Source organism: Ciconia boyciana, chromosome 4, assembly GCF_034638445.1.
Source record: "Ciconia boyciana chromosome 4, ASM3463844v1, whole genome shotgun sequence".
NCBI lineage: Eukaryota > Metazoa > Chordata > Aves > Ciconiiformes > Ciconiidae > Ciconia > Ciconia boyciana.
In genome coordinates, this window is record NC_132937.1 from 2,195,658 (window position 1) to 2,215,131 (window position 19,474).

The window sequence follows — 19,474 nt, forward strand, 5'->3', positions numbered from 1 at the left end:
ATGTTGATAACACGCTGATGTTTTGGTTGTCGCTAAGCGGTATTTACATTGGTCAAGGACCTTTCTTTTTTTTTTTCTATATTACTATATTACAATATTACAATATTGTAATAATTTCTATATTACAATAACTATATTAGTATCCAAGCACCTAGTTCAAATCACTTTAAAGGGCTGATAGTTTGCCTCCTTCACAGTATAGAAGAGGTGGATTCAGCAGAACATAATCAATTGGCTTGCCTGTGTCACCTCCTCTTTCTAATTTCTTTCTTTTTTTTTTAAGCTCTATCTCCTATCCGCATTGCTCCCAGGGTTCAACATACTTGCTTCACAGTGCAGTACTGCAGGGAGAGCAGAGGTGGCACAAAGAGAAGTACAAGAGCTTGAGTATCTGGCAGCTTGACACACCTTGAGGGCAATTGCTTTGTTTGTTTTAAATACTGGCGTGCACAGAACGCCACTAAAAGTGCACAGAACTCTAGCTAATATCAACTTAAGCCTTAACAGCAAATAGCGCAAGTATATTGAGTTAATGGGAGGGGAGGGAGATGTTTACTGGTTTGTGGTTCACTTTTTCCAAATTACTGACTCCTCCCTTCCCCCAATATCTTTATTCCATTCTTAAGTGTTGAGCTTTACCAGATAGATTATCCTACAGAAGCTAGATACATAGACAAGACTGATTTTTTTTTTTGTTAACAAGTATTTGAAACAAGAATATGTGGATGGCAAAAACATCAAAGTAGACTGTAAAGTAGGAAAAGTTTCTATCAAACCTTGATTAATTTATAAACACCCCCCCCCCAATATTTTGATTGTCATCTTGGAATACCATACATAATGAAAATAATAGTAAAAGGCAGGTGATGTATGACTTTTCTCCTCTGGATGCTTTCCCCTCCTGAAAGGATTAAAGAAGATACTATTTCTGCTGTATCTTGCCTTTGAAAAAGTGAGTGAGCTGTGAAAAAGTTGTTTGAGAAAGGTGGGGGAAAAGTTAATTGGGGGGGGATAAAGTTTATATACAACCCTGCTCTGAGTTATTACAGAAATAAAAGTGCATATTTTTAACACTGAGATTAATTAATCAACAGAACAACTTTCTAAAGGAACTAATGGATTCCCCATAATTCAGTATCTTCAAGGTACGTTTGGATGGCTGTTTAGAAAAAGATTCCAAATCAGACTAGAGGTTAACTATCTTCATTTTCATTCTGCTATAACTTTAATTTGTCTTTTGTGTACAATACTGGACAACAACATTGTAGAGGCCTCATCAGACTAGAAAAACTATCAGTCCACTTATCATAAATGCCGTTTTGCATCTAAAAGTTCTAGTTCTTGTTTAATTCAGCTGGCACTTGTCCATACAACAAACTTTCAAAATTCAGGTTTTTTTTCCTTGAAGTTAAAAAAAAAAAAAAAGACTGAGTTTGGCTAAATATGAAACAGTAGAAGCATTTCAGTAAGTTCATTGATTAATGACTAGTATATATTTTTATTTGTTATTTGGACTGATTAAAAATAATAAGCTACTTTCAACTCAGCAGTGCTTGACAAAGAGCAATCTTGCAGGGAAATGCAGATTTGTGACATGGTGACATACTTGAAAACATTTACATTAGTAAATAGGATGGTGGTGTTCCTCCAGGTGTGGTGGGTTGACCCTGGCTAGCAACCAAGCACCCACATAGCCACTCGCTCACTCCCCCCCCCAGTGGGATGGGGAAGAAAATCGGAAGAGCAAAAGTGAGAAAATTTGTGGGTTGAGATAAAGACAGTTTAATAGATGAAGTAAAAGCTGCACATGCAAGCAAAACAAAGAATTTATTCATTATTTCCCATTGACAGGCAGATGTTTAGCCATTTCCAGGAATGCAGGGCCTCAGGACATGTAACAGTTCCTTGGGAAGACATACGCCATAACTATGAATGTCTCCCCTTCCTCCTTTTCTTGAGCTTTTATTGCTGAGCATGATGTCATATGGTATGGAATATCCCTTTGGTCAGTTGGGGTCAGCTGTCCCAGCTGTCCCCCCTCCCAACTTCTTGTGTACCCCCACAGCCTACTTGCTGGGGGGGAGGTGATGGGGAAAAAGAGAAAGCCTCCACACTTTGTAAGCACTGCTCAGAAATAGCCAAAACACTGGTGTGTTATCAACATTGTTTAGTCACAAATCCAAAACACAGCACCATATGGGCTGCTATAAAGAAAGTTAACTCCATCCCAGCCAGACCCAGTATACCAGGTAACTACTGTAGATCAGCACTGGCAAGTCAGCTGTCCTTCTAAACCATAGTTTGTATTTCTTTAGCTTATTTTTTTCCCCTGAATAATTTGTCTAATCTGTGAAGCATTTGCCTCTCATCTCATAAAAAGTCTACGTCTTTAGAGAAAAGTGATTAGGCTTTTAAAAATCATGTTATGTAATAGAAAAATCCATTCAAAATAAAAAATGCAATTCCTAGTGATTTATGCAAACCTATTATGATTTAATTTTGATTCAGTAAGAAATGCAGTGCTATCTGGCATTGTTAGTCCTGTGTTGTTGACTGCTTTTAGTAAAGAAGGCAAATCTGCTTAGAGTGTATCATCTGACAAGTAAACATTGACATGTATAATCACTATGTGTGGTATATTAATATTTTACATAAATAAAACTCTTTAAAACCCCTAGTAGGTACAATAAAAGGTTGTACTTTTTTTTTTTAATTGAAGAGCTGCTGAGTATGCTGCAGAGCTTTTATAAACACAGAAGGCAATGCTGACGTGGGGAAATGAAACTAGTGAAAGTACATAAAACTCAGTAGGTATCCCACACTAACTCCCCATGTGGATACTAGAATTTCACATTTCTAGTGGAGAAGTACTTTTGTGGATACTACAGCCACTGTGCATTATGTTCACACCATAGTTTATTACATTCACGTAATTGACTTCACAAATAATATCAGTGTGTCACCATGGCCCAAGACAAAGTGTTATGCCCATATTAGTGCTAGGAATACATTAAGATCAGAAAGCAAAGTTGTGATTCTTTTGCCTGTTTGATACTGGTTCTCCAATAAATATTTTGTCCATGTCTTTAAACTGTTATTGAATCAGTTTTATTTTTTGTTAATATTTTTTTTAATGTACAGTAAAGACTATTTGATTTATTTCCCACAGAATCATGAAAAACAAGGATGGAAAAGAACTGCTTATTCATCTGTTAATTTTTTTGCCAAGGTGTGACTGTTCATCTGTGGTGTGATTTTTTTTTGGGGGGGGGGGTGTTTCTGTGCTTTTTTTAAAAAAAATTATTATTATTATTAAACTAATGCTCTGTCCAGTTTAGTGCTAAATTACTCACGTGCTGGAACCTCCCTACTTGCCTTTTGAGACTGTTCTATAATTTAGAAAAAAATTAGGAATGTTTTCTGATAATTACCTTCCATGTTTTTTTGCCTTATAGCTTTTCCTGTAAATTATATATTCATTTCATTTAGGTTAAATTGATTAAATCTGTGTTAGAGAAGGAAGGGGCTCTGGAGGCCGAGTGTCAGAGTACAAAATTGCTCATTTGCAAATGTATATTCAGAAGTGTAATTGCCCAGTTATGTTAACAATTTGATTTGTATTTTTGGACATAATAAGCATTCTTCTAATTAAAGGTCTATTTTATGCTTCCATCTGTCTTCTGAAAGTGTGACCATACAAAGAAAAACCTTTTGTATTTGATGCATGTTCAGTAAATAAGCTAGATTAGTTGATCTCATTTATTCCTTGTTATTTAACTTGAATTTTCATTCATTGGTGAAAACACTGCATTGGTGTTTAGCTACTTTCAGTGATTAAAAATATTGACTTAATAGGTGTGTGTGGGGTTTAGCTGGCATCAAGTAAGAAATTCATATCTATAGTAAGCATAGGCACCTATCTTTCCCCTCTAAAGACAATAGAATCTTTCTGTGAAATTGAAACAGTACTGACATACAAAAATGTCTGAGTTGCCTTTGAGCTTTTCTTGAGATAGTATATGTTGGTTATTGGTAAATAAGTAAATGTTGTGTAAAAGCACAGTACTCATTGATCATTTCATGCATGAAATTCCTAGAATAAAAAGGGGGAAAAAATTTCCTTTAAATCCAGGATTTTTTTATTTCAGGAACCTAGATATAGTTATTTTAGCTTTGACATGATGCAGCTTTGATTCCTCTATGAATTAGAGCAATACGCAGCATTTTAGGCTGTGTCTTAAAAACAAGGATAGTTCCAACTCTTGGTGCCATAGTGCATAAACATCCTTTACACAAAGATGCCCATGCAGAGGGATGAGGTACAAAGCACATGAGAGGCAGGTGGCGACATCTGGTGAAGGATTGTGCTCTGAGGTTAGGTGAATCTGGGTCATGTCTATATATGGAAGATGTAATAACTAGTCCACACTAATTCTCTGTAGCGTGCTCAAATCATCTCTGGATTGGGTACCCTTATACTACTTGTGAAAGTTAGCTCCCTTGCACATGGACACCCTTAGTGCTTCAGAAAGTGTTCGCATGGGAGGTGGATTAAGTGCAGAGTCGCTATTATGCAGTGAAATCATATCATCTCAGATGACAGTGCACCAACCTCCTTGTGTAGACACAGTGTATGTGATGAAGGGCTAATCCAGTTTCATATCCAGAACATTTCTTTTTTTTTTCAGAAAAGGTTTTCTGATTTCTTTAATAATGTAGTTTGTTCTTAATATAATTAACAGATGGGAATCTTTCAAAGGCAAAAATCATAGTGTAGGAACATAGCTGTAACTGAAAACTAATAGGAAATAAGTAGCAAATGCTATCTGGCTTTGAGCTAACAGTTTCAGAAACATTCAGATGTAGGCATTTCTTCAGTCTTCTGAAGCTACTATCTAATTAAAAACTGAACTCTCCAGTCAGTCCTGTGAGAGAAGCCTGATAAGAAGAGCTGGAGAACTTGTTAATTTTTGTGTTTAATGAAATAAGACCCTAATTCAGACTCCAGATAGCGCAAGGCCTGTGGTTGATAATGTGTTGGCAACATCTGTTTCTGAACACCTGGCAGTGAGGAAGAAGGTATTGTTTCTTAGACTGCTTCAAATTGAGAAGCAGATAGCTTTGCTATGAGTTAAGTTTTAGCGTACAAGAAAAAAATTCTACCACCAGTGAGATTAACAATTAAACCAATGACTGTGAAGGTAAAATTAAACAAAAATGTAATGCTATTCAAATATTCTTTATTGCCCCACATAGAAACATAGAGCAGATTTACAACTGTGTGTGCTTTTCTCTTTAGAATGGCTTATTTTTTATGCTGCAGAGTTGTTGTATGTTAAGTAAAGTAATTCACAGTGCAGCAGATGTAGCGTTGAGAACTGCAACATTGTGAGAAATGTCAGTGGCAGTCTGTACCATCTTTGCTGTTAGATGCACTGGGTGAATTGAGATTGGAGCTTGAAAGTTACTTTCCTTTCATGTGACTCTTAGTGTCTTTTGATGTACTTTTTTCCCCCCATAGCTTATAGTTTTTAGAAGGAAAAAACACAGTTCTGATTAATTTTCAAGTAGGTCACATTGAATAGCTGACATGACTCTGCAAATTTCATGTAGTAGAACATAATTTTTATTATGTGACATAAATTTAGTATGTATTAGAAAGAGAATAGGAAGGGTGTTTCTAGTGCAAAATATACTTAAGAGCAAATAAAAACCAGTGGTTTTAGGGAAGAGAATTAACAGCACCAGATGCATGGGTACGTGGAAGCCAACTGGCTGAAGCAATTTTGCAATCAGAATAAATGAGTAAAATGTGCTGTAGGTGAATCAGTTTTTTACTGGGGAGTAAAAAGGAAATGTTAGTAATCTAAGTATCCATCTGTTATCTCCTCCAGCTTTTAAAAAAGCTGTCACTTATCTGTACTAAACTGAGTAGTTCTTGAAGCTAATTGCAGATATGCATGACATCAGTGAGGCCTTACCCAGGGGCCAAGAAGCTGAGTGTGGGGAGGGAGACAGAGCAGAGTTCCTGCTCCAGGGCTTGCCCCACAGGGCAGGCTGGTCTGCCTGCAGCAAGCTGGGTGCCTGGTGGCTCCTCCTGTTATCCCACAAGCATGAGGTCGTTTACCCGGTGTGCGAGATGCCAATATACACACAGAGCAGAGGTATTTTTATTTCATGTCTGTGCAGAGATGGGTGCTAGGTGGTAGCTCCACAAAGCTAGCACAAAGTTCGGTCATACAGGTACAGTATTTATACAGTCCAGTTATGCATATGCATAAGTAATTACACAAAGCAGTTTTCTATTGGTCTACATTTCTCTTGTTTCAACTTAAAGCTACAGTGCTACTTTAATATTCTGCGCACACTCAAAGGTGAGGGGTCTCTGCTTGGGCCGGGGTCTCCAGCTCGAGGAGTGTGACTTTTAGTATTATAATGAGGATAGTTTGCGTGAGAGTGCTTCTTATCACACTTCTACTAGTTGTTTCAGATGGTTCCCAAAACATCTTAATTAGCTTACATATTTCTCCAGGATGTGCTTTACTCCCAAGGACAGTAATTCTTATTTAGACGTTCCACTTTCCAGCCTGAATCCCCCTTATCAGCTTTACGTAAGCCTTGGCCTTCCACCAGCTCCTGTTAGACTACACTGTTAGACTACACTCCCACCAGCCTTCCCACTTATTTGGCAGAGAATGTGCTCCAGATCTCACCAATTTACCTGCTTGTCTGGTGCTGTGAAATAGCCTAAGTCTTAAAAGACTTATATTTCTCAGAAAATTGTCAGATGGACAGTGAAATGGGCACAGCTGAGAAGGTGAGTAACTTGAGGCAGAAGAAGGGCTGGGAATGAACAGGCAAGAGACTACCCACTGAATCCAGATATATCCAGAATAGTTTGTCTGACGGTGTACCAAGTTGTCGTGGTTTAGCCCCAGCTGGCAACTAAGCACCACGCAGCCACTCGCTTACTCCCCCCCAGTGGGATGGGGGAGAGAATCGGAAGAGCAAAAGTAAGAAAACTCGAGGGTTAAGATAAAGACAGTTTAATAGGTAAAGCAAAAGCTGCGCACGCAAGCAAAGCAAAGCAAGGAATTCCTTCACTACTTCCCATGGGCAGGCAGGTGTTCAGCCATCTCCAGGAAAGCAGGGCTCCATCACGCGTAATGGTTACTTGGGAAGACAAACGCCATCACTCCGAATGTCCCCCCCTTCCTTCTGCTTCCCCAGCTTTATATACTGAGCATGACGCCATATGGTATGGAATAGCCCTTTGGTCAGTTTGGGTCAACTATCCTGGCTGTGTCCCCTCCCAGCTTCTTGTGCACCTGGCAGAGCAGGGGAAGCTGAAAAGTCTTTGACTAGTGCAGCAACAACTAAAACATCTCTGTATTATCAACACTGTTTTCAGCACAAATCCAAAACATAGCCCCATACCAGCCACTATAAAGAAAATTAACTCTATCTATCTCAGCTGAAACGAGGACACAAGTAAAAAACTGAAAGAGGCCAGGTATGATGTCTTGGTCCTCTCTTTGCCATCTGCTATACAGTTGAAAGAATTGGTTTTGTCTTTATGGAGTTTGAAAATACCAAATTATTTTTAATAAATAATTATAATAAATAATTCCTCATGGGGAAAACACGTCTTTGGGTGTAAGCTGGCAGGACTGATCGAGCGAGCTTTAAACTAGAAGCGATGGGGGAAAGGGATACCAACAGGAGAGCTGAAGGTAAGCCAAGAGTTGGCATGGCATCGTCCGAGGGTGGCAATGCTAGTGGGAACATTTACAGTGCTCCTGGGAGCACAGAGGGCTCGGGAGCATATCTGAAATGCTTATACACCAATGCATGCAGTATGAGAAACAAACAGGATGAACTGGAAGCATTGGTCAGCTCCCAGAGCCATGATATCATTGGTATTAGTGAGACTTGGTGGAATGAGTCCCACGATTGGAGTGCTGGGATGGAGGGCTACAGGCTGTTCAGGAGGGATAGGCAGGGCAGGCGAGATTAAGGTGTTGCACTATATGTAAGGGAGAGGTTTGATTGTACAGCCCTTACAGTTAATGATGATGTGGTTGAGAGCCTCTGGGTAAGGATCAGGCAGATGGAAAAAAAAGGAGATGTTGTAGTGGGTGTCTACTACCGATCACCCAGCTAGGATGTAAGCACTGATGAGTTATTCTATAGGCAATCAGGAGAAATCTCTGGATTTCTGTACATGAGTTGATGATGTACTGCTGAGACGAGCAGGTCTTGGAAATTCTTGAAGTTTGTAGGAGATAACTTATTGTCGCAGGTACTCAGGGAGCCAACTAGGAAAGATGCCCTCCTAGACTTGCTATTTGTGAATAGGGGAGGATTTATGGGGGACATGATGGTAGGTGGCTGTCTTGGCCACAGTGATCATGAAATGGTTGAGTTTAAAATTTTCAGCATAATGAGAAAAAAGGACAGCAGAGTTGCTACCCTGGACTTCAGGAGAGCAGACTTTAAGCTACTCGGGGAGCTACTTAGCAGAGTCCCCTGGGGATCTGCTTTTGAGGGCTTAGGAAGTCCACGAGTGCTGGTCAGTCTTTAAGAAGCACCTTTTAGAAGCACAGGAGCAGGCAATCCCACTGTGTCGAAAGTCAAGCAAGCAGGGGAGAAGACCAGCTTGGCTGAAGAGGGAACTCCTCGTGGAACTCAAGAGGAAAAAGAAACTGTATGATCTCTGGAAGCGAGATCAGGCTTCGCAGGAAGATTACAGAGCTGTGGTTCATTTATGCAGGGAGAAGACACGAAAGGCCAAAGCTCAATTAGTGTTGAAAGTGGCCAGTGTTGTTTCAGATAACAAGAAGGGCTTTTTTAAGTATGTTAATAGCAAGAGGAGGTCTAAAGAAAACATTGGACTGATACTTGTTGAAGATGGTCACCTGACTAATAGGGATGAAGAAAAAGCAGAGGCATTCAATGCTTTTTTTGCCTCAGTCTTTAATAATACTGATAGACCTTGGGCTGCCCGGTCCCCTGAGTCAGAGGACCATGAGTGTGGGAACAGTGACTTTCCATTTGTGGACACTGAAATTGTAAGGGACCAGCTGTATCAGCTGAATGTTCACAAGTCCATGGGCCCTGATGGGATTCATCCCAGAGTACTGGAGGAGCTAGTGGATATTACAGCAGGACCCCTCTCAATCATCTACCAAAGGTCTTGGGAGTCTGGGGAGGTCCCTACTGACTGGAAGGTAGCCAGTGTTATTCCAATTTACAAGAAGGGCGTGAGGGAAGACCCAGGGAACTACAGACCTGTTAGTCTAACCTCAGTTCCTGGAAAAATTATGGAGAAGATTATACTGGGTACTGCTGAAAGGCATTTAAAGAATAATGCAATCCTCAGGCACAGTCAACATGGGTTCACAAAGGGAAAGTCCTGTTTAACTGATTTGATATCCTTCTATGATAAGGTCACCTGCCTAGTGGATGAAGGGAAGGCGGTGGATGTAGTCTTTCTGGATTTTAGTGAGGCTTTTGATACTGTCCCTCACAGCATCCTTCTGGACAAGTTGTCCAACTGTGAAATGAGCAGGTTCACGGTGCACTGGGTGAAGAACTGGCTGAATGGCAGGGCTCAAAGGGTTGTAGTGAATGGGGCTACATCTGGTTGGTGAACAGTCACCAGCAGTGTTCCTCAGGGCTCAATTCTAGGGCCAGTCCTGCTCAATATATTTATCAACAATCTGGATGCAGGAGTTTGTAATGTACTGGATGCAGCAAGTTTGCTGATGGTGGTGATTGCTCGTGGGTTCGAGCCCCACGTTGGGCGCCAGTATCCACCCCTTATTCTATACCATTTACGTCATGCTCAGGTCTCACATTATCCAATACATTCTCATTAACCACCGTCACCCTTCCCATCCTTTGATATAATACGCACATATCATTCCCTTAGTCTATGGACCACCCCAACAAAATATTTGTAAAATGTCCATAAATGTCCACAAAATGTCCACTGAGTTCATTTAGTCCATGACTTTGGGCTTCATCTCTTGTGGTGGTCACTCAGGACAGGAGAGGTGGTGTGTTTCTTGGAGTTATTGGGCACCAAAGCCAGCTCAGGTCAGGTCACTGCTGCACTTGCACTGCTTCTTGTAAGGCTTCTCCTCCATTTGTTCAGGTGGTTCCGGCTGTAGTAATTCCTATAACATGCAACTCAAATCATGGGTTACAACAATTTAAAGGTATATCCATTACAATCTCCACCCCTGGTCCCTTTGGACCAGGATATAGGGTTTAACATTGCAATGAACTCCTCCCCTTGCTCCTAGCCTGGCTAGCAACAAGGGGTTCCTGCTATAGTAATTCCCACAACATGCAACTCAAATCCCGGGATACAACAATTTAAAGGTATTTCCATTACAATCTCCACCTCTGGTCCCTTTGGACAAACCATCAGGTTTAACATTGCAATGAAGTCCTCCCCTTGCCCCTGCTCCAGCTTGGACTTATCCACAGAATGTAGTACCTTCAGAAGTAAACTTGCTCCAACATGGCCTCATGCACAGCCACTGATGGTGGTGTACCTGCTGCGGCATGGACTTTATTCACAGCCACAGATGCTTCGAGGTGCACCTTATCCAGCATGGACTTATCCTTGGGCCACAATCCCTTCAGAGGTATACCTGCTGTGGCACAGACATAACCATGGCCACAGACGTTTCAAGATATACCTGCTCTGGCATGGGCTTATCCATGGGCACAGACGCTTCGGGGTGTCCTGCTCCCACGTGGATTCATCCACAGGTCACAGTCCCTTTGACTCGAGTTCACACCGGAGTTCCAGCCTGTCCAGTACAGCAGCACAGAAACAGCAGCGATGTCCTGGCCATCTGCCAGCCCAGGCGTATGGCCATTGCTGTTATCAAAATGTTCCCAGGCACAGCACAGTAAGATGATCAGCAGTACAGCAGCACGGCAAGCAGTGAAAGCAAAAAGCAGCCACTAACGAGCCCTAGACTCTACCATACAGTAAGGCAAGCAAGCCTATGGCAAGCACAGAAGCCTGCTGACTAATAGCTAAACAGCAATAACAGCTATAAATTCTATCTGGCACATTCCAATCAAATCTGTCATTATCTCAAACCCTTCAAGCCCCACATTGGGCGCCAAAAAGGACTGTCGTGGTTTAGCCCCAGCCAGGAACTAAGCACCACACAGCCGCTCGCTCACTACCCCCTGGTGGGATGGGGGAGAGAATCGGAAGAGCAAAAGTAAGAAAATTCGAGGGTTGAGATAAAGACAGTTTAATAGGTAAAGCAAAAGCCGCGCACGCAAACAAAGCAAAGCAAGGAATGCATTCACTACTTCCCATGGGCAGGCAGGTGTTCAGCCATCTCCAGGAAAGCAGGGCTCCATCACGCGTAATGGTTACTTGGGAAGACAAACACCATCACTCCAAATGTCCCCCCTTCTTTCTTCTTCCCCAGCTTTATATACTGAGCATGACGTCATGTGGTATGGAATAGCCCTTTGGTCAGTTTGGGTCAACTGTCCTGGCTGTGTCCCCTCCCAGCTTCTTCTGCACCTGGCAGAGCACAGGAAGCTGAAAAGTCCTTGACTGGTGCAGCAACAACTAAAACATCTCTGTATTATCAACACTGTTTTCAGCACAAATCCAAAACATAGCCCCATACCAGCCACTATAAAGAAAATTAACTCTATCTCAGCTGAAACCAGGACAATACCAAACTGGGAGGTTCTGTTGACTCTCTTGAGGGACAAGAGGCCTTGCAGAAGGATCTAGATAGATTGGAGCATTGGTCAATCATGAATGGGATGAAATTTAACAAGTCCAAATGCCGGATCCTGCACCTGGGACGGAGTAACGCCGGGCACAAGTATAAATTGGGAGAGGAGTGGCTGGAGATCAGCCCTGCAGAAAGGGATCTGGAGGCGCTGATTGACAGCAGGCTGTCACGGAAAGAGTGATGCACTTCACTCGCAAGAGAAAAGCAACAATATATTTTATTGATATAAAACAGTGAATTAACAAAGTTCAATGGTAAATGCTATGGTGGTTTAACAAGATTCGATGGCAAGGTACACTTGATTATTGTGGTTTAGCCCCAGTCAGCAATTAAGCACCACACAGCTGCTCACTCACCCTCCCCCCTGGTGGGATGGGGGAGAGAATCAGAAGAGCAAAAGTAAGAAAACTTGTGGGTTGAGATAAGAACAGTTTAATAATTGGAACAACAACAACAACAAAATAATAAATTGTCATGAGAAGGAAAACAAGAAGGGAGCGAGAGAGGAACAAAACCCAGGGAAAAAAAAACAGTGATACAACTGCTTACCACCCACTGACCGATGCCCAGCCAGTCCCCAAGCAGCAACCGCTTCTCCCTGGCCAACTCCCCCCAGTTTATATACTGAGCATGAAGTCATATGGTATGGAATAGCCCTTTGGTCAGTTTGGGTCAACTATCCTGGCTGTGTCCCCTCCCAGTTTCTTGTGCACCTGGCAGAGCAGGGGAAGCTGAAAAGTCCTTGACCAGTGTAAACACCACTTAGCAATAGTCAAAACATCAGCGTGTTATCAATATTCTCACACTAAACCCAAAACACAGCACTATACCAGCTACTAGGAAGAAAATTAACTCTATCCCAGCTGAAACCAGGACAATTATTTACTGTGTAGAGGACAGGGTCAGACAAAACTGTTAGGGAGACCCTCCTGTTGAGTCACGAGGTTCAGAAAGGACCCCCTTGTGTTCTGAACTCCTTCCCTTAGAGGAGTCTAGGTGTGGCTGGATCAAAACTTAGTCCTGGACTTGGTCAACACTTTATGTCTAAAGGATTATATATGCGCAATCAGTCCTTTATATCACTTACCTAAGATTACAAAGTTTCAACGTACTTATTCCCAATTCACTTACTGAGTATCTGACACGATAAGGATTCTCTCGACCTCGAGGAGTAACCTTGAGAGGCGTCCCTACTCAAGGGGAGATCCTGGTGTGCAGCCTGCTGCCGTGCAGGAGAGCTCAAAGGGCTCTTGGGCTGCTCACTATTTATGGGGGTAAGATGATTGACTTATAGTCATATTTACATACTGACTGCAGATGTTTGTTTCTTCCAAATTTGGCTTGAGTTGGTCATTGACCAGCACTGTGGTTAGGTGGATGCATTGCCATAAATTAGCCCTTGGCTATTGTATTGTTATCTGTCTCCCCCGAATCCACTTTGAGCTGGATGTATCCGTCATGACCAGATGCATCCATCAGGACCGCCACTGGTGGTTATCGCTTGAGCAGGGTTACAGGAAAGGGCAGGTCGGGGCAAGGCGGGAGCACACCATCACACAGGCTCAGTATGAGTCAGCAGTGTGCCCTGGCAGCCAAGAGGGGCAAACCGCATCCTGGAGTGCATCAAACACAGTATAACCAACCGGTCAAAAGAGTTGGTTATCCCGCTGTATTCAGCTTTGTTGCGGCCTCACCTTGAGTACTGTGTGCGATTCTGGGCCCCACAATTTAAGAAGGACGTTAAGGTACTCAAATGCATCCAGAGGAGGGCAACAAAGCTGGTGAAAGGGCTGGAAGGTATGTCCTTGTGAGGAGCGGCTAAGGACTTTGGTTTTGTCTAGTTTGGAGAGAAGGAGGCTGAGGGATGACCTCATTGCTCTCTACAGCTTCCTGAGGAGGGGAAGTGGAGAGGGAGATGCTGATCTCTTTTCCCTGCTATCCAATGACAGGACGCGTGAGAATGGTTCAAAGCTGTGCCAGGGGAGGTTCAGACTTGACATTAGGAAGCATTTCTTTACCGAGAGGGTGGTCAAACACTGGAACAGGCTTCCTAGAGAGGTGGTCGATGCCCCATGCCTGTCAGTGTTTAAGAGGCATTTGGACAATGCCCTTAAGAACATGCTTTAAGTTTTGGTCAGCCCTGAATTGGTCAGGCAGTTGGACTAGATGATAGTTGTAGATCCTTTCCAACTGAAATTATTCTATTCTATTCTATTCTAAATTTTATTATGTATTACATATTTTTTTTATTAATTAAATGTATTACAGTATGTGGTGTGTGTATGTATATACATACAGTAGAATATGTTATACATGAGATAAATATATTTAATATAGTATAATAATAGTATGTATATGTCAAAAATATTTCCTGTTCAGAACAGAAGGGTCTTTAGTTTGAGAAATATTCATCACAATTCATTCCACTGGAGCATTTTTGAATTTATAGGAAATGGTGTTATAAGAAAAGATGCTTTCTCAGAAATTACAGGAGCAACACAATTAACTGTTTACATTGTGAAATGTTTTAAAAGACATTTTGTTAGCATACTTTTGGATAAGATTGTATAGCTAGTGACACTAGATTATCTATACATTTTATTCATGAAAGTTCTTTAAATTGTTGGCAGACAGAGTTTGCATCTTGAAAATCATATCCTATCTGTGATGTACTCTGTTTTTAAGAGGATGTGTGGAAGTGTAATTTCTAACTACATGCTATATAGATATTTTCTGTCTTTTGTATGCGAATAGAATTTTGAATAGCTGTAGTTAATATTAACTACAAGTTCATTTTTGGGTTCAAATACTGATTATTTGGGGTCAGAGTACACTTGTCACGTGGCCTGTGTACTTCCCTATAATAGCAAGTCACTGACTAAGATTTGAGAAGTATAAAGCTTCTCTCATATTTAATAGATAAGCATTGCAAGTTGCTTATGATTTTGTCAGCAGCTTTCAGTTTGAGGAGCTGAAATGAGCCTGTTTTGCATTTGCAGGTATGTACAATTTGTCTTAAAACTAGTTGGAAAGATAACTCATAGCATCTAAAATTGATGCCTCTCTTCTATGCTTTTTCTCCTCACTGAATACCTATAAATGTAGGTAAGCCATATGCCACTGTATACATGGGTCATTTCATAGGAAAGCCAAATCATTTCAGGTTTACAATGGTTATATTGGAAGTAAAACTCTAGATGACTTAGTCAAGATTGAGGTCTGACCCATAGGGCATTTTCCAAATGGGCATTTTTAGCAATAAATGCCTTGAACTTTTCATAGGTACACAGGGGATATAATTTGGTGTTTCTTGGTGTGATAAGCAGGTCATTTCTGAAGAGACAGTTTAACTTCCTGTATATTCAGATTTCAGAACAGTAGTAACTGTTCTGTTGAGAATACATACTTTGTTATAATAATGTTTCTGGAACATTTCGAAACTGCCTATGTTCACAGCAGTTTGTATCTTAGCTAGGTCAATAATACTGGTATCTCCATTGAAGTTGCATTTCAGTGTTGGAAATCTGTCTTTTATGCACCATGTGCTTTTATTTTAAGCTAACTGTATGTTTGCTTGGCTATTTTTCTATATATGTTATGGAGTAGTCTTTTTTCCCCTCAAAATATTTGTTTTAAAATAATTTTTAAAAATCTGGTAGAGAGATGTGTATTTTTTATTGGGTAAAGTTGTTGTTCTTTCCTTGTGTATAAAAGGATATCCTGCTGCACCATTTACAGTATTCTTTGAAACTTCATTCAGAAGCAACTCATTCTCATAATATGATGGTCCTTCATGGCTATGGATTTGTTTTGAGCTTAATTTGAAGTACAGTCTATTCTCAAGTTACTTAAGGAAATAATTAAAACTATTTTAATATAAGTAGGGAGGAAAAAAATTACTCCAAATGACCAATGATCACAAAATAAAACCCTTATAAGAAAATTTCTAAGTAACTTTAGTCATAATGTGCAAAACCTTATCATAAAGGAAAGGACATTAATAAAATGGGTTACTGTACAGAATCAAGACCTATGCTTTTAGTGTTTAAAAATGCACAAAAAGTATAACTTAAACTTTGAAGAAGTTTCTTCAATGTTTTTATTCTTAACTTGAAACTAAACATGGAACATTTTGGGGGAGCTATGGGAAAGTTATGAGGAAGTGAAAAAAGGTTTTCAGCCTTATTCAGCCTATGTTGTGCTTTGTCTGGCAGAGTTACTTGCAAATTGGGTTTCTTGGGATCTGAGAGTACAAAAGAGAATTGGTGCATTAAAAGCATTGCCAAAGTTCCTAGAAGTGCCTGCCCTGCTAGGGGGAAGGGAGGAAGAGGGCTTCTGCAAGTGCATCTGGCCTGGTGAGATAAACATGGCTTTCAGAGCAGCCTCAGTAACTAGTTTGAAAACCCCTCCCTTCAACTTTTCAAAAATGTCAATATTATTTCAAAGAATACCTATTAGGGTACTTCCAACAAAGATTTCTGGAAAATCTTTAGTTCTAGTTAAGGTGTGAAGTTTTCAGAATACGGAGATGCTTTTTTCTCTAGATTTAGAAAAGCATATCTTTGCTTGACAGCTGTGCTACAAGACTGTGGTCAAATAGTATTTAAACCTTGCTACCTTGCTCTGTGAATGGACTGGGTAATTTTTCCATTGAGAAATATGAAGTGTCAATAAGCAGCCTTAAGAAGTTAAAGGGGTGTATGGTCAGTTGTCATTTTCCATTAAGACAGTGAAAGTTTGGAATAGATCAAACATAGATGGCTGCTGGAAAACTGGATGCCAGTTCTTGATGCTGGTTCACCTAACAGAAGTTAGAGAATTTCAGCCTCACTTGAATTTCTGGTGTATGCCATTTTCACTAGTCACTGTAGAATCATAGAATATCTCAAGTTGGAAGGGACCCATAAGGATCATCGAGTCCAACTCCCTGCTCCTTGCAGGACTACCTAAAACTAAACCATATGACTAAGAGCATCGTCCAGATGCTCCTTGAACTCTGACAGGCTTGGAGCCATGACCACTTCCCTGGGGAGCCTGTTCCAGTGACCAACCACCCTCTCAGTGAAGAACCTTTTCCTAATGTCCAATCTGAACTTCCCCTGAGGCAGCTTCATACCATTTCTCTGTGTGCTATCACTGGTCACCAGAGAGAGGAGATCAGCACCTCCCCCTCCACTGCCCCCCTTGAGGAAGTTGTAGACTGCGATGAGGTCACCCCTCAGCCTTCTCTTCTCCAAGCTGAAGAAGCCAAGTGACCTCAGCCGCTCCTCATAAGTCTTGCCCTCGAGATGTTTCACCATCTTGGTCGCCCTCCTCTGGACACACTCTAATAGTTTGACATCCTTCTTATATTGAGGTGCCCAAAACTGCACACAGTACTCGAGGTGGGGCTGCACCAGTGCAGTGTAGAATGGGACAATCACCTCCCTCGACTGGCTAGCTATGCTGTGCTTGATGCACCCCAGGACACGGTTGGCCCTTTTGGCTGCCAGAGCACACTGTTGACTCATATTCAACTTGCCATCAACCCAAACCCCCAGATCTCTTTCCACAGGGCTGCTCTCCAGAACCTCATCCCCCAATTTGTACGTATAACCAGGATTACCCCATCCCAGATGGAGAATCCAGCACTTGCTCTTGTTAAATTTCATACAGTTGGTGATTGCCCAGCTCTCTAGTCTATCCAGATCTCTCTGTAAGGCCTCTCTATCCTCGAGGGAGTCCACAGCTCCTCCTAGTTTAGTATCATCAGCAAACTTACTTAATGTACGTTCGACTCCTGCATCCGGATCATTTATAAAAACATTAAAGGGCACTGGCCCTAAAATTGAGCCCTGGGGAACCCCACTGGTGACTGGCTGCCAGCCTGATTTAACCCCATTTACTATAACTCTGAACCCGTCCCGTCAGCCAATTGGTCACCCAACATATTATGGACTTGTCTAGCTGTATGCTGGACATTTTGTCCAGAAGGATACTGTAAGAGACAGTGTCAAAAGCTTTGCTAAAATAAAAAAACCCCACATCTACTGTCTTCCCTTGGTCAACTAGATGGGTGACCTTGTCATAAAAGGAAATTAAGTTGGTTAAGCAGGACTTTCCCCTCGTGAACCCGTGTTGGCTATGACCAATGACTGCATTGTCTGTCAAGTGTTTTTCAATAACTCCCAGAATAACCTTCTCCATAATTCTACCAGGCACTGAAGTGAGACTGACAGGCCTGTAATTACCAGGGTCTTCCTTCTTACCCTTCTTGAAAATTGGGACATTTGCCAGCTTCCAGTCAACTGGGACCTCTCCAGACTCCCAAGACCGTTGAAAAATAATGGAGAGGGGTCCTGCGATAACATCAGCCAGCTCTTTTAGTACCCTGGGATGAATCCTATCAGGCCCCATAGACTTATGTGCATCCAGCTGGAGCAGCAAGTCTCGAACAAGTTCAGAGTCGGCTGGGAGTTTATCATCCCCCCAGTCACAGTCTTCCAACACAGGGCTCCGGGGGTCCCAGGGCCCATCATCGGTGTTAAAGACAGAGGCGAAGAAGGCATTAAACGTCTCTGCTTTGTCTACATCCCTATTTGTGAGGTGACCGACCTCATCAAGTAATGGACCAATGTTATCTCTGGTCCTCCTTTTGCTGTTAATAGATTTTAAAAAGCCCTTTTTGTTGTCCTTCACAGTGCTGTCCAGCTTGAACTCTAATCGAGCTTTGGCTGCACGAATTTTCTCCCTACAATGGCAAACAGCATCTCTGTAGTCCTCCCGTGTTCCCTGTCCTTGCTTCCAATGTCCATACACTTTCATTTTCTGCCTAAGTTCTAGAAGAAGATCCCTGCTCAGCCAAGCTGTCCTTCTGCCCCCCTTGCTTGACTTCCGACACTTTGGAATTGCCTGCTCCTGCACTTTTAAGAGATGGCTCTTAAAAAGAAATAAGCATGTGATTTGTTTGCTAGTGTCTCTCCACTCTGTAGTTCAAGATATTATCAAGAAATCACTGGCATGGGTGGCTGTCTGTGAGTATGAGATTCTGCATCTTCTCTCTTTCTGATGCAATGTACTTCTTTCTTTTCAGGTTCACATAACGCTAGGGATCAAAGAAGCACATGTAACACTTTTGTGGTGCTGGGACCAGTCTTCTGAAAGAAGACTCCAAAATAAATTATCTTCAACCTGTTTATCCTGGGACTGACTTTTCTTTGGAGAAAAGCTCAACAGAGAAACTTTTCACACTGGAACCATTATAAATAAATCTATTTAAAGAACTTGCTACCTGGAGACACTTTTGCAGAGATTGAATCCTGCTTTTCATCTGTGTTTGCACTTCAGACTGTAAACAATGAGTGAATTCTGGTTGTGTTTCAACTGCTGTATTGCAGAACAGCCTCAGCCTGTAAGTATGAGTATTGGAACTGTTTTGTGTATAATTCAATGCATTGTTCAATTTTTCTTTTTTTTGTTTTAGCTTCTTAAATTAGTGCTGTTGGACTAAGCCCAGTGAGAATTAAGGAAGTAACTACCATCTTGGTTTAGCTGTGAAAGAAAAGAGTCTGATCTAGACTGTCATAGAGACATTTTCCTATCCTTAATCTTAAATCTGTCTGAAGTCTTTGAAAAGAGCCTTTATATGTTTGAACTGTAGAGAGGGAGAAAGGAAGGGGAGGGTGAGAGTGAGGAGGACCTAAACT

General features: G+C 41.5%; 1 protein-coding gene across 2 annotated transcripts in view; it reads left to right on the top strand.

The window, feature by feature from the left end:
* LOC140651076 (CDC42 small effector protein 2-like) overlaps positions 1-19,474 on the top strand; it is a 106,882-nt gene that overhangs the window by 33,926 nt on the left and 53,482 nt on the right. For both annotated transcript variants that reach the window (XM_072860142.1, XM_072860141.1), the window contains one exon: positions 18,862-19,179. In XM_072860142.1, the coding sequence (XP_072716243.1) occupies positions 19,126-19,179 (54 nt within the window). In that variant the 5' untranslated portion in view covers positions 18,862-19,125. The remainder of the gene's footprint in view (positions 1-18,861; positions 19,180-19,474) is intronic.